Below are 25,957 nucleotides of genomic sequence, written 5' to 3' on the forward strand. Positions count from 1 at the left end.
GGGGGAGAACATAAAACAACCAAATGTGGTGGAAACTGGGATATCGCGAGAAGAAAAGGACGCGCACAGGGCGCATAATTTCTTACTCCGTCGGTTGTCGAGCAGCGTGCGGTATAAGAACGCAAAGGAAGGCCGTGGTATATCGGCGTCATTTCTGGGCTCACGATTAAGAATCATGCGCTTAAGACGACGGGAGCTCGTTCCACTGCATTCGTCATTGTAGAGAGCCTATATATCAGAGACTTTTGTGAGTTTGCTTTATTTACTTTATTACGCTCATCTAATATCAATTTTTTTCTTACACAGTAAGAGGAGGAAGAAGTTTATTTTAAGGATTCGGTGGCCTCGTTAACGCGGATCCCCCCACCCCTACCCCCCCCCCCCCAAAAAAAAAACGCCAGCAGGGTAGACGTAGCATTAGGAACTGTATGCATGTGTTTGATTGTAAAATATTTTTTTTTGTCCAGGATACTATAAATCTTACGAAATGTGTTCTCTGTGTCAAATGGGTCGTAAAAATGTAATAACAATAAATAAAGTGTGCCAAACTGTTTTATTTTTTTTTTCTTGTTGAGGTTCTTGTTACTGCTGCTGTAGTCGTTGTCGACGTGGCATTTATTTATTTATTTATTTATTTATTTATTTATTTATTTATTTATTTATTTATTTATTTATTTACAATACTGCTACTCTCCTTCGAGAGCGTGGCAGTTGGGCAATACAGTAATTTTTCACACACACAAAAAAAGGATGTAGACGTAAAAACATGCAAGCATAATAACAGGACATGAGGATCATATAACCATTGAGCAGTACAGAAGTTAAACGTTAATTATGTTATTAATACACAATGTATGCAATAATCACAAGATACGAAGCAAGTTATAGCCATTATACAGAGCTGAAACCATGCCGAAAGGCGATAGAAATGAAATACATGACTGAAGAAAGGAACTTATGTTACCATTGGTATCGTGAGGGAAAACATAAATGGAACAGTTGTGACAGGAGTAGCAAGCACTGAAAGCATACTTCAAAAATAGCTATATATATACTACTGTGAAAGGAACATTGAAAAAGGTGTTGCTTTAACTAACGAACAGCAGATCTGGACCGGTGCGCCTGCATGCGTACAAACTGTTATGCACGCCCAGTTTTTTTTTTTTCTATCTGTGCAATAAATTCTGATAGCGATTGGGAGTTTGTGATAGTGGCATCAAGTTGGTTTCATTCTGCTATCGCGCGCAGGAAGGATGAGTACTTAAACGTGTCGTTCCTACATGCGTATTCTGACAACGTGCACGCATGTTTATTGCGAGTTTGCCGAGCCTGTGAAAATGAAAGGTGTTTGGATGAATCTATCTTGTAGTTATTTTTTACTAGCTGGAAAAGGAATTTTAAGCGAGCGTGTTTTGCTCTTGTGGACAGCGTTTGTAAACGTGACTGAGTTAAAAGATGTGTTGGCGAATCTGTGCGTCTATGTTTGTTGTAAATAAATCTTACAGCTTTCCTTTGTATTGCTTCTAGTTTGGTTATATTAGTCAGTGAATACGGAAACCAGACAGTGTTTGCATATTCTAAAACTGGTCTTACGAATGATGTGTAAGCTAGCAGCTTCGTTGGCGTTGTTGAGAGCGCTAGAGTTCATTTCAAGAAGAATAGTTTGCGTAGCGCCTTCGAAGTTATATTAGCGACTGCATATTCTCGCATGGATCAGTCGATGCGAATTCCCGAATTGACTTCTTTATGTAGGTGCATAAGCTTCCAGTAATCTAAATCAGCGTTTGAATTTTGAAGCAAGTTCAGTGGTACTACGTATATTTTCTATCGTAGCAAACCACAGACATGTGTATGTAACCCTCACCTAAATGGCACAGCATTAGGCTACATTTAAATTGATAGGCAATCATGCTCATCTTCAATGCAAATCGAATGAGTTTGACATGGTCCATGCTTTACTCATTGGACAAATATGAGTCTCAACGAGCTCCACGGAGTGGCCACTGACAAGTGAGTTTACCGACGAACGTGTAAACGATGTTTTTCGTAAACGTCTTGTTCTTATTGTTTACGTCACCGTTGGTTGAGAACAAGTCCCAGTTCACCGAAGATTTACGTGTATCGTTATATTTTTTTTATTTTTTCATTTTCTTGGTCGAACGTAATAATGAAGTGCACGTACGCGCGATTGTTACCATTACAGTCGTTACAAATCGTATTCTTCCGCTCTTGGGTCGATTACTGTGTCACGCTTCTTAAAAGGACTCGCGCAGACAGTATCTGAGAAGTCGAAAACAACCTTCAGGATCGATCAGGCATAGGATTGATCAATCTGAGAACGCAGCCGTTATTTTTGCAACTGCTCACGCAAACGGTTATGAAATGCAACTTATTGGCTGGGCATTCAATTCCTCTTTCGTTTTTAATCTATTCTAAGCTGTATTCGCTTTGCTCTTCTATGCGTTACAATCGTGAAGTAAGAGACAAAAAAAAAAGGTTAGTGATTGTGCCTGTGTGCTGTTAATAAATAATTGAATGATGAATATGCAAGCTCTGCGCATAACAGAAAATACCATCAATCCGCTTGATCGATTTCTTTTTCACTTCATTCCCGTGCGACGACAATCGAATAGAAAAGTTCACGCACAGAAGCAGCTGCATTTGCGTCTATTCTGTACAGAAACTACATTTGCTAGCAATTTTCGCGGCCAAGTGTATTCGCGAAACGAACAAACGAGAAAGACGTAAGGTGAGAGCCTGCAGGGCCGTTTAAGTTTCGTAATTGCAATCGCACGGGACTGCAGCTCGTCGATGCGGGTCAAAACGGGTTTCGCGTCCCGTCATCATAAACGGCATTCGAGAACCGATCGACACTACGCAGCTTCGGCAGTTCGACTGCAAGGCGCATTCACCGGCGAGGGGGTCGTGACGTGTGACGTCCAACCGAAAATGGATTGCGGAGAGAGGAGAGGCACGAGGAAGAGGAGAAGGAGGGTAAAGCTTAGCAGCGTAAGAGGGGGGTACGTTACTTGTTCACCCACAGCAAGTAGTGGAGAGACCGTCTCCAGCGCAGGAAAAGAAAGAATTGGTTGCGCCAAAGCGTGAAGAGCTCTCTCTCTCTCTCTCTCTCTCTCTCTCTCTCTCTCTCTCTCTCTCTCTCTCTCTCTCTCTCTCTCTCTCTCTCTCTCTCTCTCTCTCTCTCTCTCTCTCTCTCTCTCTCTCTCTCTCTCTCTCTCTCTCTCTCTCTCTTTCTCTCTCTTTCTTTCTCTCTTTCTTTCTCTCTCTTTGGAGGGGGGGGGGGGTCTTTGGAGGAGCCTACCACAATACGCGTAGCTCTCGATAACAGATTTGAGAAATTAACTCGGATGGTGGCGATTAAGCGGCCTCGCGAGTGGCCCCCACTAACTCGCGGATCCGTCTTGCTTAATCTCATCCAATCTGCTTCGCCCGCCAAGGCGATCCGCCGCTCTTTTGCAACAGACGCCGCGGGCAGCCGCGCAACGAATGAGTCCACTAATCGTCGACGACGTCAGAGGACGACGCTTTAGGCTGCAACTCGGCCTGGACACGTCGGCTGTTGCGAAAAATAGAAAGAAGAAGAGGCCTCGGGGGCAGTTGACGCCAGTAGGCATCGTCGCTTCGCATTGGCGATTGCGCGGTGGTGCGAAAGCTGCCGCATTCGTACCTCATTCGGGCTATGCGTAATGCGGTCGTGAGAAGGATGCAACCGGACTTGGGTTTTGTATGGGTGACCAACAGGCGGCCGGAAAAGCAACAGCGCTGTACTTTTGGCCCCTCGACGGCGTAAATAATCAGAATTATATTTGCTTATTATATGCTCTCAGCGTGGCTGCTAGCTCTACTGGGGCTAAAGCCGCAAATGCGACTCAACAGGGTGTCCAAGAGTGACAGATACAGCTGGATACTTTCGGTAACGTATTACATATGTGCATGCGCAGTAACATGGAGACAGAGCGCTTTGCTTCGTGTCACGGTTTACCCACTTTTTTGTTTGTCTATTCTTTTATTTATTGTTTTTTTATCGCTTAGAAAAAGATGCTCTCAGTTGGTCATGATCAACGTACCTATCGTGCTTTAAGGGCAAGTATATGTCCCTTTATATATAAAAAAATACCTCTCTAGATTTTCTAGAGGGTGGAGGTCAAATTTGCGCTCCAGCAGATCGTGAGCGAGTTAACGTGTTTACGACCGTTTACAACCGTAGTCGTCATGACGTTCTCAAACAACCGAAGCAATGACCACTATAGTTGTCAAGAAGAAAAATATGTTGCACAGCGAACCTATGCCGATGATATACATCGTATCTCATACAGCTGCGATTCCTGCCACTGGACACGCACGTCCATCTTGCGCCCTTTATTTCTCTCTTTTCGTTATTTTGCCCCTTTTGAGAACACTGCGTGTAACTTGGTTGGCTCCACGCCTTAGCGAAAAGAAAGCGCGTGTAAAACAAAAGAAATGAATGCACAAATCAGTACTGTTTTTGTTTGGCCAAAACTGGGCCTGGCGCCACTGAACCCTATATAATGTCTTCATCATCGTCTGAGAATATAATTTGACGACCCCTAGTCTTACAACAGCTCTGAGTAATAGCCATTCCGGACACCAGACAGGCGCTCGTATCATTTTGTACCAATTGGGTCTCGTCCTTGTGTCTCCTGGCGTTGGTCTTGGTGCATCGTCTTGCTTCGAGGCGGACCATGGAAAGACTTTCTGCTTTAGGAGTTGCTGGAACGAAACCACTATTCATGTGTGTTTTTCGCCTTTTGTGTTATCTAGTATCTTGTCCATCATTTTCCTGATGTGTCGAGCCTTAAATTGAGCTTTTTTTGCAAGACAGGTAAGCCGTGCAGTGAACCATTCTACAAACCACCTATTTACGTATGGTGTGAACTAAAAAAAAAAACGTCACTGAATTAAAACAGAGGGTACTGTTGTGTTGAAAAATAAAACGTTTACAAATCCGTCAAAGAAAAAATTGCGGTAAATTTGGTACATTTTTGTTGTTGTTCATTGGTCGAGAGAAGGTTTAAAAAATTCAACAGGCGCGGAGAAAGAGCTTTTGTTAGCTTATCGTTCATATATCAAAGGTAGAACTTATTGACGCATTGTAAACTGCAGCCTCTACTGAGAGGAACAAGTTAATAAAGGGAAGGAAGACAATCAGCCGTTTGTAGCACAAGGCCACAAGGAAATTAATACGAATTTCTTGGAAAGAAAAGCTTTTCAGTTGCCGAAAATTCGTCCTCTCCGGGGTTCGAACCCAAGACCAACGCCTTTTCAGGGCGGTCGCTCTTGCCACAAGTGAATAGCTGTCATCTTTCTCTTTATTAACCCTTTCGCCACCTTGCTGGTTTCCACAGAACCCATTTACATTAAGAGAGCAATGAGGTTAGTTGACCAGCTCGCTAACAAAGAAAATGTGACCTTCGCCAGTTGTTGTATTTGGACAAATTCTTTTCTACGTGGTGAACAGTGTCCATGTAGCAGAAAGCTCAGACTTTTAAACTTCAAAGAAGTATGTTCTATACTTCGTATGCGTGCATATGATTGCAAATAAGAGCAAGATGTCAGGGAGGAAAAAAAGGTGAGATTTTCAATCATGTCACGACTAAAATGTTAAAAAGTCGGCTAAATTTGAGAGTGGGCTTTTTTGCACGTTATGGCTGTCGTGCAGGGTAGGCAGCTACAACGTAGCCTTAGAATAATTTTGTTTGGAAAGAGTGCATTGATCGCGATTGTACAAGTTTCACAGCTTATTTAATGTACTAATTTTACAACCCCGCAAGCCTCTTTAATCTACAACCTACTGTGGTGTTTGTTTTCAACACTTGTTGTCTTTTTTGAAAGCGTCCTTTTGTATTTGTCTTTGGCACATAAAAGGCTGTCGCAGAGCCTCACGTGGTGTTTTTTTTTCCTTTCTGTTGTTACAGGCAACGCGTTCTCTAAGCTGCTCTGGAGCCAGTACGAGGAATACCAAGCGTCTCTCCAACGAGTAGTGTTACCGTAAGTCGTTTTTCACGCAGTACAATTAAGCCTGTTTTTATAAGGTGAAGCCAACCTATGCGCAACGCGTTTTTTTTTTTTTTCTTCTCACTGGCGTGGAAATGACACACCTGAGAGCCACGCAACGAAGACGACAAAAGAAAAGGAATGATGATGTAGATACAAGTAATGCAAATAAATCTATGCGCTTCATGCACATTTGTATTATTTACCTTATTGATTAACCAGGACTTTCATTAATGTTATAGAAGATCAAACGTGTCTTGTCCTGTTGTGACGTACTCTTGATGCGCTTCTTTTACGTTAGTTTGAAAGCTTAAATAAATGTAATTGTGCGGCTTTACGTGTGAATTTTACGTTACTATTGAGAAGCATGGCGGATTGAGTGACGATGAATGAATATTTCGCACCTGGTATTCTCGAAGGTTATTCAGAGCTAATAGATGCCATTAATAACTTTTTTTTTGTCGTTTCATCATCATCGCTATCAAATCACCGGGCCCATGAATCTAACCTACTTATTCGGGCTAGTTCCCGTCTGTACGCATAGGTGATTTGGCCATCGTGGCAACCATGCCCCCCTTTCCTTTTCTCTCTTCAAGTCATTCAAACTTTATTTATTTATTTTATTCTATTTGTGCTAAATAAAGATCGAGCTTTTCCTACTGGCAAAATTGGGTTGGAAAATAGGTACGCCTGAAAACATTTCATTACGTTTAACAAAGTTTCAGCAAGTTATACAAATAATAATGAGATATTACTCGTAATCAGGATGCGCGAAGTGATTCGTGGCGGATAAAAAAAAAAGATCACTGAAAAGCTTGCTTACAGCTATTTCTGGCTTGATTTTTTTTTTTTGCTAAAACAACTGATAAATAATAATCTTCGTGAATTTACCAGTGTGCATGTTCACTGCAGTGCGAATTCATCTTCCTCCCTTTAAAGTGAGTACTCCAATTATTACGCTTTCACTTGCTGTAAACTATTGTTTAGTTTTCGCCCTGATGCTTCCGTATGACTAAGCAGTGATTCCATATATGGCGTTTGCCAATAATGACTTTTTTGTGATTAGCTGGCAAATTTTCATCGATAACGATTCCTCACCAGACCACAAGGACAGTAGCGAGACGTGCAGTCGTTATCAAGCTTTACACTAACGCTCCACAGCGTGTCTTATAAAATAGTCTGGCTGACGCGAGCATCGCGTTACCCGTACATTTGTTCAAGCATACCGATGTATTATCTCGGCAACACCGCTCAGCGCTTTGCGGTGGCCATTAATCAAAATACTTCGGGTCACGCATCGGAGCGATCGTTTTGCTGACGATTGTAAGGACTCTACTAGTACGTCGCAATTTTTACGCCACTTTTCAATTTTCGCCCTTGACCGCTAGCACTGAAATGTATATCCAACTTTATACGCCAACAAACAGCAAGATTTCATTTGGTGTTTCTTTCGCTGTGAAATACGCGTGCTATCGTAGATGACAGTCCGCCGTGTGGTTGGGGGGAATCGGCTCCGGCTGACTGGAAGGTCGCCACTTCGATTCCGGCTGTGGTGGTCACATTTCGATGGTGCTGACATGGTGGAGGCCCTTGTACTTTGATATGTCGGGGCACGTTAAGCAATGCTTGATGGTCCAAATTTTCAGAGCCCTCTACTACGGCGTCTCTCATAACTATGCCGTGGATTTGGGGCTTAAAACTGTAGAAATAAGATTATTATTATTATTATTATTATTATTATTATTATTATTATTATTATTATTATTTTACAGAAGCACTGACATTCGCGGTCAGTGATTATCACTTCGAATACCTCGACTATAAAGCTACTTTTTTAGCAGAGCAATACAACCATGCCAAGAAGCCAATATACAAGTTGGTTGGCTTCTTTACATTGTAACCGTAGTGTGCTAAAAAGCCACCTTTCAGTATTGTTTATTGTTTTTTCAAGTTTGTTTTAAAACCACCATCCTTTCATGTAAGTAACACCAAAGAATGTTTTTGAAGAGTTTGACATTGGTTTTTTGCGCATTGGACCTTTCTTGATTCTACAATTTCCTTCCTTTGTTGTCCTTAGCGTGGAACTAGTATTTATTTGTAATAATATTAATTGCTGCTGATCAACGTTCCAGAACCGCTATATGATTATGAGGGACACCGTGGGGGAGGGCTGCGGAAAATCTGAACTCCTGGTGTTCTTTAACGTGCACCTATGTCTAGGTACATGACTCTCAAAAATTTGGCCTCCACTAACATGCGGGCTCCATGGCCGGGATTTGATCTTGCGACCTCCTTGTCCGTCTTTGTCGACCCTTTACTTTCCTTGTCCAATTATTTCTGATTCTGCCTTACAGTTTAGATGTTACATTTGATTTTGTACGCGTATTAAATCGAAGTGTAAAAGCAAGAAAAGAAATTCCTATTTTGCCTTTTATTTACAACTCTCTACCCAGATGTACAGCAGTACAAGATGACAAATATAGAGAGTTTTAACGAGTTAAAGGAAGGAAGGAAGGAAGGAAGGAAGGAAGGAAGGAAGGAAGGAAGGAAGGAAGGAAGGAAGGAAGGAAGGAAGGAAGGAAGGAAGGAAGGAAGGAAGGAAGGAAGGAAGGAAGGAAGGAAGGAAGGAAGGAAGGAAGGAAGGAAGGAAGGAAGGAAGGAAGGAAGGAAGGAAGGAAGGAAGGAAGGAAGGAAGGAAGGAAGGAAGGAAGGAAGGAAGGAAGGAAGGAAGGAAGGAAGGAAGGAAGGAAGGAAGGAAGGAAGGAAGGAAGGAAGGAAGGAAGGAAGGAAGGAAGGAAGGAAGGAAGGAAGGAAGGAAGGAAGGAAGGAAGGAAGGAAGGAAGGGAGGGAGGGAGGGAGGGAGGGAGGAAGGAAGGAAGGAAGGAAGGAAGGAAGGAAGGAAGGAAGGAAGGAAGGAGGAAAAGAACGTCAGAGAGGTTAACCAGCCTATAGTCAGCCAGTTTGCTACCCTGCACATGGGAGGGGGATGGGTGAAATGAAACATGGAGAGGAGAGAAGGAAGAGAGATAAACACAGCACATTCGGCAGCACACGCGCGCACAACGAGTTATACGGTACGCAAATGTGGTGAGGCAGCACAGTAGCGAACCTTCTTTCCCGCTCGATGTGCTTGTGCCACTCCCAGTTCTAGTGACAGTTGCGTCCCCCGAACGACAGGTTAGTTGTTAACAATGTGTAGGCTGACACGAAGCAATGCGGCGTGACGACCTCACAGTGATTTTTGAAGCACATTTTGCGGTGTTGGCGTGCCCTCTCTGGAAAAAAACCCACGACCGGCAAAGGAATAGTGGTACTGTCGTGCGGTAGTGTATTTGTATGCCGTATTTCCCGTAACTCGCTCACAGGTGAGTTCTCTGCTTCGTTTTTACCGCCCTAGTGGCTCATCTGGTGAGGCGTTACACTTGTTAGGTTTGAAAACAATTTATTTATTTATTTATTTATTTATTTATTTATTTATTTATTTATCATAGCACCCACAGTGCCTAATAGGATACAATTTTACCATAGAGAAATACAGATTCCAACAACGTAAATATTACCATAAACGCAATTCACTGTCAACTTACGAAGTAATATAGGACATACCCAACATGAAGCAGGTTTATAGTAAAGTTTTTTTTTTTACGCAACCGTGTGAATATTGCGATAAAGAAATAGGTTCCAGCAACATCAACTTTACAATAAGCGCAATGCACTCTCAACTTACGAATCGATACGTGGGCAATACAAAGCGGGTTTATAGTGCAGTTTTGTCCTTACGCAACAGTGTGACTGCGCTGCTGGATACCCAGCAGTCAACTTGAAAATACTTATTGTGAAGTGATCTTCGCTACTTCGGGAGTCAACCGATTCCACTATAGCTTATCGTTCTGAAAAAAATGACATTTTAAACGCGTTAGCCTAGCAGCTTATTTCCTTTAAAAGGCGTGGTCAAGTCGCTGTGAAACGTAACTCGGTTTACGAAAGTATTGCGAGTGCACTGGACCTGTTCGGTTATGAAATACGTCGGGAAAACGTTTCAATTTTAGATAATTGTTTCGTTTACATAGAAGTTACCAACCACGTTTTTCTTCTACTTTTGAAACATTGAAACTCCTTGTGTAAACACAGCAGACAAATCGAACAGCCATGTGGGCTGTCACATCCAAGTTGGACATGTCACTTGCCTTCCACGGATCCCACACAGCACAGGCGTAGTCTAAGATAGATCGAACTTTATATGCGTACAGTTCAGTTGATGATTCGATTCATGTTCACGGCAGCCGCATTTCGACGGGAACGAAATGCAATAATACACGTGTGCTTATATCTAGATTTAGTTGTATTCGAGCACCCTAGGCGGCCCAGAGCATCGCTCCCTCCGCTTCGTCTTTTCTCGTCTCTTTCACTTCTGAACCCCCCCCCCACCTTTTTTATTTATATACAAAAACAGTATGTGAAGGTAGCCTATCTCAAAGTCGGCTATCCAATCAGTGTGATAGTAGTATTGAAAAAGCACAAAAATACAAAAGAAATTAGGGCAAATAAAAACAAGATAATAAAATACAAGGAGACGCACTATGTACTATCTGCGTCAAATGAAACCCGAACTGCGGCAAGCCTTCGAGATGGTATTGTGCGTGCCGTCCAGTTATCACGATTGACAGACGTGCGCATCCCATTCGGTAGCTATGCGCATATATGCGTGCCCAGGCTGTCCATAGTGATAAGTGAATGGCGCGCACTATACCACCGTGAAGGGGGTTTCATGGGGCACTATACCACCGTGAAGGGGGCTCTTAGGGCTGATTGTGGATTTGACGCTGATTGTGGATTGTGGCAGCAGGAAGCACAGGACCGGGTTAACTGGCGGAACATGGGAGAGGCCTTTGTCCTGCAGCGGACGTAGTCAGGATAATGATGATGATGATGATGATCATAAAGCATGAGCAGAGTCTAAGGGTATAGGACAGTACAAACGGCATGATCACATTGAGGACACAGTCTGCACAGATAATGTTTTTGCACTTTTTCCACTAATATATCGTGACTATGAGATATTTTCAGTAATAACTCAACACTGTGAAAAGGAGCGATAGTAACTGTAAGAAGGTAATCACCGGCACATTTGTGGTGGTAGTTGTTAAAGGAATGAATCAATGAATGAATGAACGAATGAATGAACGAACGAATGAATGAATGATCACCACTATGACACAAAAATATTTACGTAAAGAGCGGGGGCGTCGATTACATCCAACACATTACAAAAGGATCAGCCATGGTCAATCATCATCAGCCACAGCACAGAAGCTGCATAATGCCATACAGATGTTAAGCGGGTGCATTGCTTCTCCGGAGAATGGCCTAGTAGATACTTTCCTACTTCATGAAATTTACGATGATATATGGCGTAATGGGGGCAGTCAGAGTATACTGCTTTGCCACTATGCCAAAGGCAGAGTTTCGAGGGGAAAAAAAAAGTCGCCTTCTGCGGACGGTGTTTCGATCACAAAACAATAACAATCATCTGGCTTGATTGAGGTTCCTTCCTTGCTCGAAATCTGTGCGCTTGGTAAAAAGTTATCAAAAATGCCTGTATCGCGCTGATTATCAGCGCGACGCTAGCGATATAAGAGTGTTGCGCACGTGGTGCTAAAGCAAGGAAAGGCGCGCGATATATCTACACGGCGATCATCGATCGCTAACAAGAGTTCCCAAACTGTGTGACAATGCTTAAACGCGCGTTGTCTGCTGCGCTGCAGTAACCCTTGCTCTCGGCAAATTGAGGATGCGGCAGGTAGTCCTTCGCGACCTCTCCTCACGCTTTCCCGCTCTTTTCGCGCAGAGTGCTGAGGGACAAGGAGGCCCGCGATGCCCAGTTTGTGACCCTGTGCAAGATGAGCCGCGGTGCCGTCAAGTACACGCTGCACGACTTCCTCCATCAACCGGTGAGTGGCGACACCTGTTGGGTGCTTTCCGTTCTAGGTCCACGCTGTCTCTCCCTGACGCCGTCGTCGAGCTCCTCCACCGAGCTTCCCAGTGATGCTTTCGAAAAAACCGCGCTCTTCGGAGCCGGTTCCAGCATCTTCCGGCTGAGTCATCTTCCTTCTCCAGTATTTTTTTTTTCTTTTACAGCGCCACCTGGCAGCGAAACGAAAAAGCACTTTGGGTTGACGATGCTTTCAGACGCCCATAGGTGGTGCTCCCTTCCCAAACTGTTCGGAGTTATTGTATGTGCGTCCTCTAGGCAGCGGACGAAAAAAAGAAAATTCAAGGACTCGTTTTGCTCTGCTCAACACAACCATAATGAAAACCAACAAACACTGAAGCCAAGGAAGGCATAGGAGATGGTAATCGTAGTTTATTTTAACTGTTTTCTGGTAATTACACTGTAAATTTCAGGAGAAAATGTAGACAAAAAGATACCTTGCCTCCTGCAGGGGCTGAACCTGCGACCTTTGGATCAAAGTAACCCTGCAAGTTAAAAAATAACGTCCCACAAACCTTCCTTGGCTTATATATGTTGGTTCCAACTGAGGTAGCGGAGTCTCGCGTCTGTTTCTCAAAAGCCGCTATAGCAACCGTGCACGGGGCAAACGCTGATTCTCGGGCATATGTTAGCATTTCCAGACGGAGCCGCTGCAGCGAATTAGATCAACCCTAGTTATTGCCAGTAAACTTCGTTCCGCGCAGGAGACATCCCGCGAGCATGTCGCCTACAAAAAACGGGGTGTGACTTCACCGCATTGCTGTCAATGCTGGCTGGACATACTCGCAACTCTGTTACTTAAAAACAGCATAACAGTAAGTCCAGTCAATGTTAATGGCGACAAAAATGTGAGAAATGGCGAAATGAGGATGACGTGGAAATTGAAACCATTCTACCGCGAAACACTGAAGTTTGACCGGCAAGGTTGCGATAATTCATGTTGTTTAGTAAATAAATAATGGATTCAGGTGAGGAAGAGATTAGGCCGAACGAAAAACAGTACATGGCGGCTCACAGGTCTTGGCCTCTTCCTCAAAGGACACGCTCATTCATTATATACATGCGTTTACCGACCCACATGTGAAGCAGATATACGCGGTATTGCAGGTAACATTTTCGAAATTTTCTAAGCTGATGTAAGTACGAGACGAAAATTCCATTCATTTCATTTTATTGTACCATAAAGCCAGGAGCATTTCAGAGGGGAGCGGGTAACAATGTACACAGAAGTGAGGTGAAATGAAAGTGCATATGAAGCCACATGCGCATGAAAAAAACTGATTGGGTAATTGAGTCCGGCAGCAATTCTACGTGCGAAACTAACCGAGCGAAACTAAGTTGTGCTTGACAGTAACAACAGTGCCAGGAAGGGGGTTTCTATTGTTAAGTGGTTCGTGACAGCTTCAGGTAGGGCAGTGCATTGTTGCAACCCTATGTACCCATTCATGTGAGATGAAAAGAAGATGATATGAGCTTATCACGCACGTAGGAATTGTGAAATCTTACTTAAGGGAATAAAGCAAGGCGAAAATACTTACGTTGGGACGGGAAAAATTACAATTTACTTAACAGTGCTCAGTGAGGTGCAGCAGGCGTGCATAAATGCCATAATAGCACTTATTAAATAGAATAAATATAGACTAATGAACTTCTTAAAGAAATCAGTCTTTTTTTACGACGGAAATCTGATTGATTGATTTGTGGGGTTTAACGTCCCAAAACCACCATTTGATTATGAGAGACGCCGTAGTGGAGGGCTCCGGAAATTTTGACCACCTGGGGTTCTTTAACGTGCACCCAAATCTGAGTACACGGGCCTACAACATTTCCGCCTCCATCGGAAATGCAGCCGCCGCAGCCGGGAATCGAACCCGCGACCTGCGGGTCAGCAGCCGAGTGCCTTAGCCACTAGACCACCACGGCGGGGCGACGGAAATCTGAGATATAGTCGGCAGGGACGTCGTAGGGGAGGCTCATTGTACCGACTGAGAAGAAAAACTCAGAGAAGAAGAAGAGGAAGTAAAATGTGGCTTTCGCCAAGGAGTCGTATTAGGTGGATTCATTAGGGAACATTTGAATAATTGCAAAGGGTTTCTTAGCAAACTACGCGTCGTCTATGAACGCGTCTATCTATCTATCTATCTATCTATCTATCTATCTATCTATCTATCTATCTATCTATCTATCTATCTATCTATCTATCTATCTATCTATCTATCTATCTATCTATCTATCTGTCTGTCTGTCTGTCTGTCTGTCTGTCTGTCTGTCTGTCTGTCTGTCTGTCTGTCTGTCTGTCTGTCTGTCTCCTTGAAACGAACGGATGCACCGACAGACGCTTTGCCCCACTCATCATTTACTCCGTAGATATGCTGAGAAAACTACTAACGCCATATAGTTATATTATTCCCAAGGACATATACACACAACGTCATCTAAAGAGCAACACATAAACTAGAGGTGGCTACATACTACTACTGCTACTACTACTACTACTACTACTACTACTACTACTACTACTACTACTACTACTACTACTACTACTACTTCTACTACAGAGGTAACGACCCACGGCGTAAGGAGCTTCTCCCCTAAAAATTCAAACACAGTCGGCTTCCATCCGCGTGCTTCGCATAACGTCGATTCCAAAGGTACGTGGGGGGCCGATTTTTATTTCTTTGTAAAAACAATCACAGCATATCCACGGAGTGAATGGCGATGAGTAGAAAGAAGCTTCCACCCGTCCGTCCGTCCATCCGTGTGCCCATTCGTTCGTACGGACGGATGGTCGGGCAGAGGCACGGACGGAAGAGCTGACAGACTGATGGACGCATGGACTGGTGGACGTAAGCACGTTTGGACGGATGGATGGAAGCACGGACGCACAGACAGATGAACGGAAGCGTGGACGGACAGACGGACTTACGGATGTACAGACGGGTGGACAGGCGGATGGACTCACGGACGGACAGAAGCACGGACGGTCAAAGGGACGGATGGAAGCATGCAAAGACAGGCAGATGGACGGATGAACAGAAGCACGAACGCACGGACGCAAGCACTGCCGATTGGACGGGCGGGCGAACGGATGGACGCATGGATGATTGGACACACGGACGGACGCTTCGCCCCACTCATCATCATTCACTCCGTCGACATGCTGTGAAAACCATTCACGCCACCTTGTTATATTATTTCCAAGTACATATATACACAATGCCATCTATTGAGTAAGTCAAAATCTAGACGAGGCCGCCTGCTACATACAGAAGAGGGAACGACCCACCGACTAAGGGGCTTCGCCCCTATAGAAAGGCAAAATTTGCACTCAAATGTGGGTTTACAAAAACTGTTTAATGATTTGAAGTACTTCGTACTCAACTACTGAAGAGCATTCAGCCGTCACAACAGCACAATGTGTGTTTAGAAAAAGTAGTTAACGATTCAGAGTACTCGGTACTCTACTATGGGAGAGCTTAAAGCCGTCCCCGGAAATTCAATCACATATGGAGCAGAAATCTGCAACCCATTTTTGAAATCTTCAAATGTTTAATGCTACTTCGTGGAATAACCAGGTAAAACCACTTAAGTTTCCCTAGTCAAGTACGCAGCTTTTGCTAGCAAATGTACTTTTGACACAGCCGCAAGTCTACATCGATGACAGCTGCTTGAAGCAGTACACCACTGGCACTCTGTCTTTACACTAAAAGATTTATTATTTGTTGAAGCGAAGTTCTCTAAAAGATAGTGTTAGATGTTCCGCATAAAGAGCATACGCTTAACACCTGCCTAATTGAATGCTTATGAGCTTTCTTGGGATGCAATCGACATTGCCCCTGTCCACCTACTCGAATATTGATGATGCTTGTCACCAATTATAAATAATATTATATGTAGATTTAGTTTATCTAATACGTTAGATAATGGGATTCAGAGCTCCCCAGTTCTGACCTGCAGGCGGATTCAATGCTTCCGGGCAGCGCCAGGCGGGCGACAGTAGCCAGTGCAGCCCTGGTGTGGGCATTCATTATAGCACGTCCAACGTTCTCATTCATGTTCATCGTCTTGAGTGTTCGTCGTCTTCATCGGTTGTGGGAACTCGGCTTGCCTGTGACCTGTCTGTGCCTTGAGTGTGGCGCACTACGCTGAACGTGATGGGACGACAAGTAGCATTGGTAAAAGGTATAGGAAGACAACAGAGTGGTTAAGAGAACATAGTTGGCTAGCATCTTAGTTCATGCTTAAAGGAAACAACAAACATGGATAGGTCACATCGTGGTAAGTACAGATGACAGATGGTCACTTAGGACACCGGAATGGATATGAAGAAATGTGAAGCGGAGCTGTGGACACGAAAGGATCATGTAGGGTGAAGAAATAAATAATGTTGCTCGCGTAAAATATAATCACTGCGGGAAGGTCAGTGAGAGGCCTTCGTCCTACAGTGGACACAAGAAAGGCTTATGATAATGGTGATGAGTGAAGATTCCCCCCCCCCTTTTTTTTGACGCACGAGCAACTATAAGTACTCCGAACAATAGATGTTTGTTCTCGAAATCATCGAGAATTTTCTCGAACTCACACGCATACGTTCTGATGGCGCTTTGCGTTTGAGTTTCGAGTTGAAGGGTAAGCTAACTGATCTCCTAAAGTAGAGTCCATCGTAGAAGTCTAAGTGTGTGCTTATTTTTGTTTTTCTAAATGATTAGGATATGTTGGAACGTCTCCTATTCTCCTACTGCGTTTTTCCCCTCATTTTTGTTGCAAACCAGCAGCGTTGTTCAACCTCACGCGGATGAGTTTGTATTCTCACTTCTTTATACCTTTCGATCCTTTAATCCACTTCCACCTGCGTAGGATACTCGACGCACGTTTCGTTGACCTTTCTGCATTTCCTTCGTCTTCCGCCTCCTCCGCATCTTTTTGTGATGCCAACATTTCGTGGCCCGGGTCAGCTTACGTACCTCCCGTGGTGTGTTCTCCTGTTTTAGGGAGCTCTATAAAGCACCATATATGGTATACGGTGACAGTATGTGGTATATGGTGACAGTATACTGTCACAGCAGTACTTCGCCCGTCGGGCGGAGTGGCGTACTTCGACAACATTCATGTGCTACATTCATGGTTCTGTCATCTGCATGCCGCTGTAACAGTCACGTTCACCTGAGAACGTATACCGGAAATGCTTCTTACAGAAAGAGAGAAAGAGAGAGACGTGCGTTAGCTGTTGTGCGTGTCTTGTTTCTACATTGTTAGGAGTATAGTCTAGATTCTCGTTAATATGCGAGAGCACGTACACATGCGCCTCTTTTCATCATGCCGATAGACTCATTAACGGAGTGCGTGAATAATTTTCAGGCTTATCGCTGTCCTCGACTTGCATCACGTCGCGCAGAAAACACTTCGTTTAGGAAGCCTAAAGCCGTACCAGTCTCCGGCATCATTTCTTGCGGAAGCTATAGCGCTTTGAGACGCTGCGGGACACTGCCTCGCCATTGCTAGTTACGTGAAGAAACGTAATTTAAGGTTCATCAACCGGATTACAGTAAGTCAACCATTGTGTCTTTACGGTCATGTCATCGTGTTCGCCATCATCGTCACCTTGCAGGTTTCGTCGCAAACAATTTTTCGCCGCAAACTTAGATGCAGCGGCAGTCTACCGACACTACATCTTGTTGCAGTATCAGTTTATTCCCCGTAGTTATGTGGGGGCTTATATATACGAAGAGTTACACAGAAATGTTCCGTTGCTGTGCCTTTTTTCCCTTGAACTCAAACGACACAGAATAACACTAGCTGCTTGCAGAAACACTGTACGGGTCGCATTTATCTCCTCACTCAGGGAAGATTGATGATTTCTTTGAGTGGTAAGATACCCGAGGGAAGCGAAGCAGGAACCTGCCCACCACAACGTACCATGCTGCGAGGGACGAACGCATTAGAAGAAAAAAAACACAAAGAAAGGCGAGAGAGTTTCGAAAGAACGCACGTCGACCACTCCATACCCATTACACGATGTTCACCTTTAGTACCCCTTTAGACCCACCAGCAGAGTTCCTCGCCGCACCCGTGCCAGCCGTCGCCTGCGCCCTTCTATGAACCGGCGCAGCTGCACGGCTATTGTGAAGGTCGCGCTCTGCCTAATTTTGATCGCGCAGAATTATGATTCAGGCCATGAAGCGGACGCAGCTTCAATCGCGGAAGAAAGAACCTGCAGTGTATCGGGAGTGCACTGGGGCTGGATACAAGGGGGGTCCTCCGCGGCGATCTCACAGTGGCGGCCGTCTGAATCACGGCAGTCCCGCGGCCTGCATGCCTGCGTTCGGAGGGCGTCCGCTCGCATCTAACGTTTCTCCTATAGTGCTTCGGCGGGCAGTTAGAGGGCGGGGCATCCCTCCCCTTCCTGTATCTCTGCCTCGGGCCAAGCCGTCCGGCTGGCCCGGTAGAAAGGTCGGTCAAGGACGGTCCAGCGGGGCCGATGGCCGTTCCTTCGGAGCGCAGCCGCCGGTGACGGAGCTGCAACGCGGTATGCAAAGTTGCTGGGAAGCACTCTTGTTGCGATATCAAAAAAAAAAAAAAATGATGTTCTGTAAATGTTATGATGGGAAAGTGGGTGTGTTGGTTTCGTCGTTAGTACGACGAAAAAAGGCTGGCGAGCAAACGCGGAATTGAGAGAAGAGATAGGAATAACACAAACGCTCTTTTCTCGTGTGTTTGTCCGTTCGCTTACTTTATTTCACCATGAATCCGTGCCAACTATAGCTCGAGTTTCTCTTGTTCTTGGTTTAGCGTGTTTGGAGGTGACACGTGCGCACACTACGGCAGTGCTACACGCTCGAGATGCCAGCACTGGCTTGCATTTACGTCATAGCAGTCCTCATGTTGTAGTACCGGCTAAGTGGGATGCTGCATTCGTGACGTCACGCTAATGTCATCGATACATTCGTTGTAGCTTCGCTCATAGGAAAGATGAAGGCAGGGAAGTTAACTAGATAGCATCAGGTAGGCTATCCCATACTGGGGTAAGGAAATATGGGACGAAGAGGAGAAAAAGTCAAGCCATTCTTTATTTGCTTGGAATCGTAGAGTTTCTTATCGTGATACACACTAGAGGGAACCCTGGCGCTAGTGTCTATGGGGGCTGCAATGCACGGCGCTTCAGCCAGCACGGAAGTGACGGGTAGTACTCCAATTTGTCTAATCTCCGTTCTTTCGATTCCGTTTGGCTTCGCGTACCCTGAAGCCACTTTGCCACGAGACGACAATTGACTTATGTTCAGCAGTTGCACTTCACCGTCTTAACCTCTTTAGGCTCACCAATACGAATGTGGTTGCGAAGTTCACAATGGCGCTTTCTTTTATTCGAAATAAAACCGAAACGCTGCAATGAACGAAGTCACAAGTGCGTTCAAAGGCGCAAGCCTGAACGACGCACTTGTGACTTCGTTCACTTGTGACAGGGCAGATTTGTGTACTACCCGTCATTCCCATGGTGACTGAACGATTGCAGCACCAGAGTTCCCTATATTGTTAACTTTAGGAAATTCTATACCTAAGATTACCCGAAGGTTAAGGCCATCTTCTTTTTTCTTCTCACTCGATTGTACTGTGTATATTTATACTCTATTATTTATCACCGGCTTCGGTATAGCTGAAGAACCACTGATACATTGGAAGTGTAACTCCACTAAAGTAAACCGGAAAAGACCGGACAGAAACTCGGATAAACCGTTCGCGTGATATGAAGCGCACGCTAAAGTAGCCACACCGGATAGCATTCGCCCGTGATTACAGTCTCTCTCTTATTGGTAAGGTTTTTATCTGTATATGTCTTGATCTGTACTGCTTGTTTCGATCCCTGTCTATATTTGTATGACTGACTCACTTACCACACATGCTGGCGTGATAATGTTAATTAGTTAAAGTATTTAGTCAGTAGTTATTTAGCTAGATAGATAAGTCATTTAGTTAGTTAGTTAGTTAGTTAGGTTGTTAGTTAGTTAGTTAGTTAGTTAGTTAGTTAGTTGGTTAGTTAGTTAGTTAGTTAGTTAGTTAGTTAGTTAGTTAGTTAGTTAGTTAGTTAGTTAGTTAGTTAGTTAGTTAGTTAGTTAGTTAGTTAGTTAGTTAGTTAGTTAGTTACGCATTGTATAGGCACCACACCACAAGATCTCCGCAGTACCACCGTCACCTCGCCACGTTAGCGACTGTTCCGATGCCGCATGGGTATTCACTTGGCGGCATGCGTCTCCTCCTCCGATCTGCTCCTGTTGCCGCGGCTCTCACTGCGGTGGGGCGCCGGACTTCCCGGGCGAACGCGGCGCAGCGGCCGGCCGGGTCGACGACCAGTCACGAAGGCATCCGAAACATGGCTCGCGAACGCATCGTCGATATACGGCGCTAACGCCGACGCCTTTCTCGCTCCAGCCAGACACTGCCAGCTTCGTCGGCGGCGGGGCGCGGGTCTCTCCTATCGGCTCTGTTGCACGCATTCACACGCACGCGCGCGCCTGGAACTTGCAGGCTGCAACGGCGAGCGAAACAATTCGTTATTCGCAGAGCAACTGCCGTGGTTTCGCGCAAACAACCGCCGTGGAGTCGGCGCTGAGAGTGAGAAGAGAGTACCGCGTTTATAGTTTTGGGAAAGCATCCTCCTCCCTCCTTCCCCGGTTGATCGCGATTAACAGCTGCACGGCACAAACTGACACGCGCGCACTAGGTAGGGGGGGTACCTCGTGTATTCTACGTGACACTTCAAAGAGCGATCAAAGAGCATTACTATGGCCCGCATGCATGCAGTCGCCGCAGAAAAAGATTAGCACAAGTGAACATTCGTCTGAACGGTAACTTGTGCTAATTTTTCTTCGGCGGAGACTGTATGGCCTTCAGTTCAGTGCAAACTAGTGTGTGCACTGGTCGGTTATACCTGCGCGTCAATGGCGTAGTGTGTGGCACACACACAAGAGCGAAAGAGGTGATTTAATGAAATGCGAAAGGAACCAACCCCCTCTCTTGGTATGCACTCCGAGACACGAAATAAAAATTATTACGCCCACTCGGTTGCTAGCAAACGGAACTCCGAGTGGCTGAGTTTATTTACAATCCAGGACGTGGCACGGCTGGTGCGCTTTCTATAGATGCGTGCGAGGGAGAAGGGGTTGAACTCTTCCGTGTAAAATAATTGCGAGCGATTGCTTGTGACCTCTCCGGCGCCTTTATAATCGTTAAGACGAAAATAAGAATAGGTCGCAACGCGGGTGGCGCGATGGACGAATGAATCGCGTGGGCCAACGCGAACTGGATGCACTGTTTTCACAACGAACGCAAAGGGCTTGATGGACCGGAAGAGAGTTAAACGTACATACGCCCAACAGCAAAAGTTTACGGGACGTTGGTTCCGCAATTGGTTCCACGCCTAATGATATGTCGAGCAGGCTAGGTTCCATCCTGCGTGCCTGTCTGGGGGAGCTGTAGCCTGTACGTACGTATGCATTGTAAACACATTCTTAAACGATTTTTCTGCCCGTTACAACATGTATACGAATTTCTTCTCTACTTGTGCGTAATGCTTCAAACCCAGCTGGTGGCTACACGTTACTTTCACGAATTACAGGCTAGAACAATTATTTCGCGGTTACGTTCCCAGACAAAGTGATCATATAGCTTTCTTTAGTTTTTCGCGTCCTGAAAGCTTTTGGTGTTAGGTGTATACCTCTCAACAGAATATAGCGTTGGGAAATTCGCGTTCTTCAAACTCGGGACACTTTTTTTTTATTTTTCGTGTGTGGCCAGCAGCTGCTTCCGCTTAGCCATGTCACCGTGCTATTTCCAAAACTTACCAAATCTGTCGTTAATTCAGGGAATGCGGCAACGAACGCTTTGTATTTGTCGGGGGAGGGGAGAGGGGGGTGTTCAAGAGCCAGTGTGTAATCTGTCGCCCCGCGGCCGGCGGGAGGAGTTACCTCGCGAGAGCGGTGACCGTTATCTGGGCAGGTGCCCCGTTTAGAAAATAAAAGCACCGGAGAGTGACGCGGGGGACCGCTATCGCGACCGAACGTACATAGAGTAAAGAGACGGCGTGTACAAGGGGGGAAAGGGGAAGGCCGGGCCGAGCTCTTTTGTCCGGCCAAAGGCCCACAACACCTCCTTCTACCGACCTGCCCATTCCGGGCAAGCCGAATCTGAGCGGCCGATCTGGCGGGAGCGGCGACCAAATTACGATGCAGCACGCAAGCGGAATTCGGCAAGGCCGCGGCACGGCCGGGATGTCCGGCGAGGGAGTTGGCCATCGAGCGGGGCAACCGTCCCGACTCCCACCCAAGTGAAACGGCCTCGACCTTGCGAGAGTGGCGCGGTGAATTCTGCTGCTGCTGGTCGTAGTGGGTTGGCGGCCTGGTCACGTGGGCTGGGTCCTTCCCGCGCTGATGCATCCGGCCCGCTGAGCATGCTGATCTGGGAAGGTGCAATGAAGGGTTTACTGATGCTTCTTCGTTGTTATACCGGTTTTCGGTGCTGATAGAACTGGACATGCGTGTAGGATACCAAGTTGTTACTAAAATATACGACTCCGTGTTGTCATGTAACTTCCCTAATGCGTGCGCCCGTATGCGGTAGATGAATGGGTTCGTGGTCGGACTCGATACCATGAGGTTGAGGCATTTTGGCATTGAGTTTTTGTGGTTACACCTATGTAGCCGTTACTTCCTGGGCACCAATGTGCCGTTGTAGCGGAACAAATCATTCGATTGCAGAAAATGGCACGCAATGACACTGTTCTTTTCGTGGCGCTTTTTCGTTATAGTAACTGTGATCTGCTTTGACTCAGTATTTAGAGTTTCTCGCTACATGACACGGTTATCCAAAGAAAGATTTTCATTACCAGCAATGCTACTGACAAACATGCAAAGAATAGCTATAGGAACTCACTTGCTTGGTATGGTTTATGCCACGAGCGCTAAGTGGTGTATGAAGTGTAGAGACACCACTCAGGAACTCATTTCAACCTCTCTGAGACACATAATTTCCTGCATGACTCCGCACTCCGAAATTTAACCAGCAGCTTCTGGATGCACTGAACGGAGCTTGTGTGATAAAATTTACAAATAATTTTGTAAAAGTCAGCCCTTGTTACTACAGGCGTGTGGCTTGTAATAAGACAAAGCCAGATTTGGGAAACTAGTAGGACGAATAAATATAAATACCAACAAACAGAAAAAAAATGAAGCAAACGCTCCTAGAAGCTTGTACGGGCTTAAGAGTGTATCTCTTCTGCTCATTTATTGAGATTTTTCTATGCTGCCGCACCAGAAGAAGCCGCGTGGGTATTGGCGCTGATACGCTGTGAGCCCTCTTATAATTCAGGAGCTGAGCTATCGAACCTTGAGCTTTAGCCTTACGTACTACGCACAGCGCGCAGCAAGCACAATGTTGGGCCTGTGTACCGACAACTATTCTTATCGGCAGCAGCATTGACATACGTGGAAGTCATGTTAATAAATGATGCTTTTTGTGGGGCGCCTCATCCTATGGCGTATCAAACCGAGAGGCTTTGTGTGCTGCTCGCCCTCGATTAGCTCAATCTTTCAGAGTGACTTCGGAGTGGCCGCTTTTCACTTCGCATCGGAGCGCCACTTGGGTGCGCCGCTATCAGCCTCTGATTAATATGTCACTCTCTCTCCTCGAGCCTGCTTTCGTTCTTGGTTTTATTGGCTTGTTTACGCTTGTGCTAGACTCGTGTGCGTGTGGTCGCTCATTTACGGAGTGATAATCGTTTTTTTTTTCCACGGTGCCGAGTGACCATCGCTTACCGAACGTCAAAAGGGTGGAGAGGTTTTGAATACGAAATTATAGAACTTTCTTGCCACATTTCGGTTGCTTCCGCTACTACGGCGTCATCGGTTTTAACCAATCTGAAACCATTCGAAAGCAAAAAAAAAAAAATACGAACGTATCTGGTCTAAGCTCCAATATGGGCTTTCAAAACGGGGATATGTTGTTCGATATGTGTGCAGAATGTGCATAACTTCATGTATCGAACGGAATGTGAAGAAATTGGCGAGTAAAACACTTCACTCGAGAGTCGATGCGGCCAGTGTCTTATTTAGGAAAGGAAGACTCCGCTCGTAAAGCCTGAAACAAGTAGCGCAACTTGCGGATGTCTCTAGTTTTCTCCGAACGATCCAGTTTTGCGCGTGTAAGGATGTCTCCTCGTACCTTCTCATCGTTTATATAGGCAACGATGACATTCCTTACATAAAGTAACATGTTCTGAAATTTCAAAGAGGCGGGAAGAGTGCCAGGATGGCCCGGTCTGTTGAAGCACTTCAACGCAACCAGCAGAGCGTGATCGGGTGCTCGTGAATTGGAAACAGAGAGAACCCGGTTGACTCAATTGTACACATGATGCCATGAATAACATGCGAGCAAGAAACGCGGATTGAACCTATCCTTTTCGTATACTGTCTTCTCTTTGTACCGCCGTTGCCTTTGCAGGGGACAATATGTTCTTATTCTATGGTTATCCTCTCTGTTTCTTTTTTTTTAATTACGTTTTCTTCCTCTCTTTCTGTAGATTTCAAGATGTTTGTTCAGTGTCGCTTGCCATTATTTACGCGTGCTGCAGATGATTAAACAGGCGCCGTAGTAAGCGCTGGAATGTTCGTGCAGCGGCTTATGAAACTCGCTTACGCTTATCGGAAACCCGAGAGAGTAGCGTCGACATCAAACAGGCTAAGCGCACGCGAAAACGTCCTGTCTCAGCTTGTACAGCGTCGCCAGCGCCTTCTGGTAGGTGCGTGAGAACATGTCGTTGGGCGAGGCGCGCGTGTTCGTGTGGCGCTGGAGTCGTGCTATCTCTTGTGCGTGTTGCGTGCATGGGCGCCGAAGAATCCCGCGCGCGGCTGTCAGGATCGGAATAGAGGAAACCCGTTCTCTTCGTGTCGCATCTCCGTTACACCGGTCGCCTTGTGCTATCGCCGCTCCCTGCAGCCATTCGCGGTACACACACCGTTCGTGCCATTGGCGGGGCCGCACATGCAGAGGCGTCGCAGGGAAATGTTTGCCGTGTTTTCGCGTACATAGTTCACTTCCGCAGCGCAAATGGATACTTTTGCACTGGTTTCTTTCTATTATTTATGTAATAATATCTGGGGTTTCGCGCCCCAAAACCTCCTAATGATAATGAGAGACATCGCGGTGGAGGGCTTCGGATATTTCGAACATCTAGTGTTCTTCAACATGTACTGATATTGCATATTACACGGGCCTTGACCATTTCGGCTCCATGAAATGCAACCGCCGCTGCCAGAATCGAGCCCGCGACCACTGGGTCAGCAGCGGAACACCTTAGCCACTAATCCACCGTGGCAGATTATCAGCGGGACTTGAACTTGGTAGGTGAAACATTCCTTAAAGAATGCAATGTTCGCCGTCAGTGTCTATAGCATCTCGCCGACAGTCTACTTAAAGCATAACGTTCTACATCCAGCCAAACAAAATAAACAAGCAAAGGGACCGCATTGACGAAGGACGCTCAAGATTGAATTTTATTCTTCAGACGGTGTTCCAAAAAAGCATGATGCTTGACCTGACGTGACCAGCAAATGGCAAAGATATTTTGCGACGAGAAGGCTGTTTCCACTCGGCCCAAGGCTCTCGCAGCAGCGAGCCGTGACAACCCAGATCGCCAGAACAAAAGCTTCCGAGATCGAAAGGCGTGCTTAAAACCCTACGACAGGGTTTCTCGTCTCATCGATAGGGAATCGATGCATGCAGAGTGGCGCATGGGAAATAGCCGGTGGGTCGCCTGCAGTGCTGCAAATTGATTCCGCGACTTCCTGCATTGGAGGCGTATACGCTCCAATCACTTCACCAACGTGGCGATCAACTTACATTGCCATGTGATTGATATATCTTTCAACACTTTACGTTGATCTA

The 25,957-nt window shown here is 45.6% G+C and overlaps 1 protein-coding gene across 4 annotated transcripts in view; it reads left to right on the plus strand.

The window, feature by feature from the left end:
- The window catches only part of LOC119174491 (uncharacterized), a 791,579-nt gene that overhangs the window by 374,806 nt on the left and 390,816 nt on the right, over nucleotides 1-25,957 (plus strand). For all 4 annotated transcript variants that reach the window (XM_075895551.1, XM_075895552.1, XM_075895556.1 and 1 more), the window contains 2 exons: nucleotides 5,955-6,027; nucleotides 11,882-11,984. In XM_075895551.1, coding sequence (XP_075751666.1) covers nucleotides 5,955-6,027; nucleotides 11,882-11,984 — 176 coding nt within the window. The remainder of the gene's footprint in view (nucleotides 1-5,954; nucleotides 6,028-11,881; nucleotides 11,985-25,957) is intronic.

The sequence above is a fragment of the Rhipicephalus microplus genome, chromosome 5 (genome assembly GCF_043290135.1).
Source record: "Rhipicephalus microplus isolate Deutch F79 chromosome 5, USDA_Rmic, whole genome shotgun sequence".
Taxonomy (NCBI): Eukaryota; Metazoa; Arthropoda; class Arachnida; order Ixodida; family Ixodidae; genus Rhipicephalus; species Rhipicephalus microplus.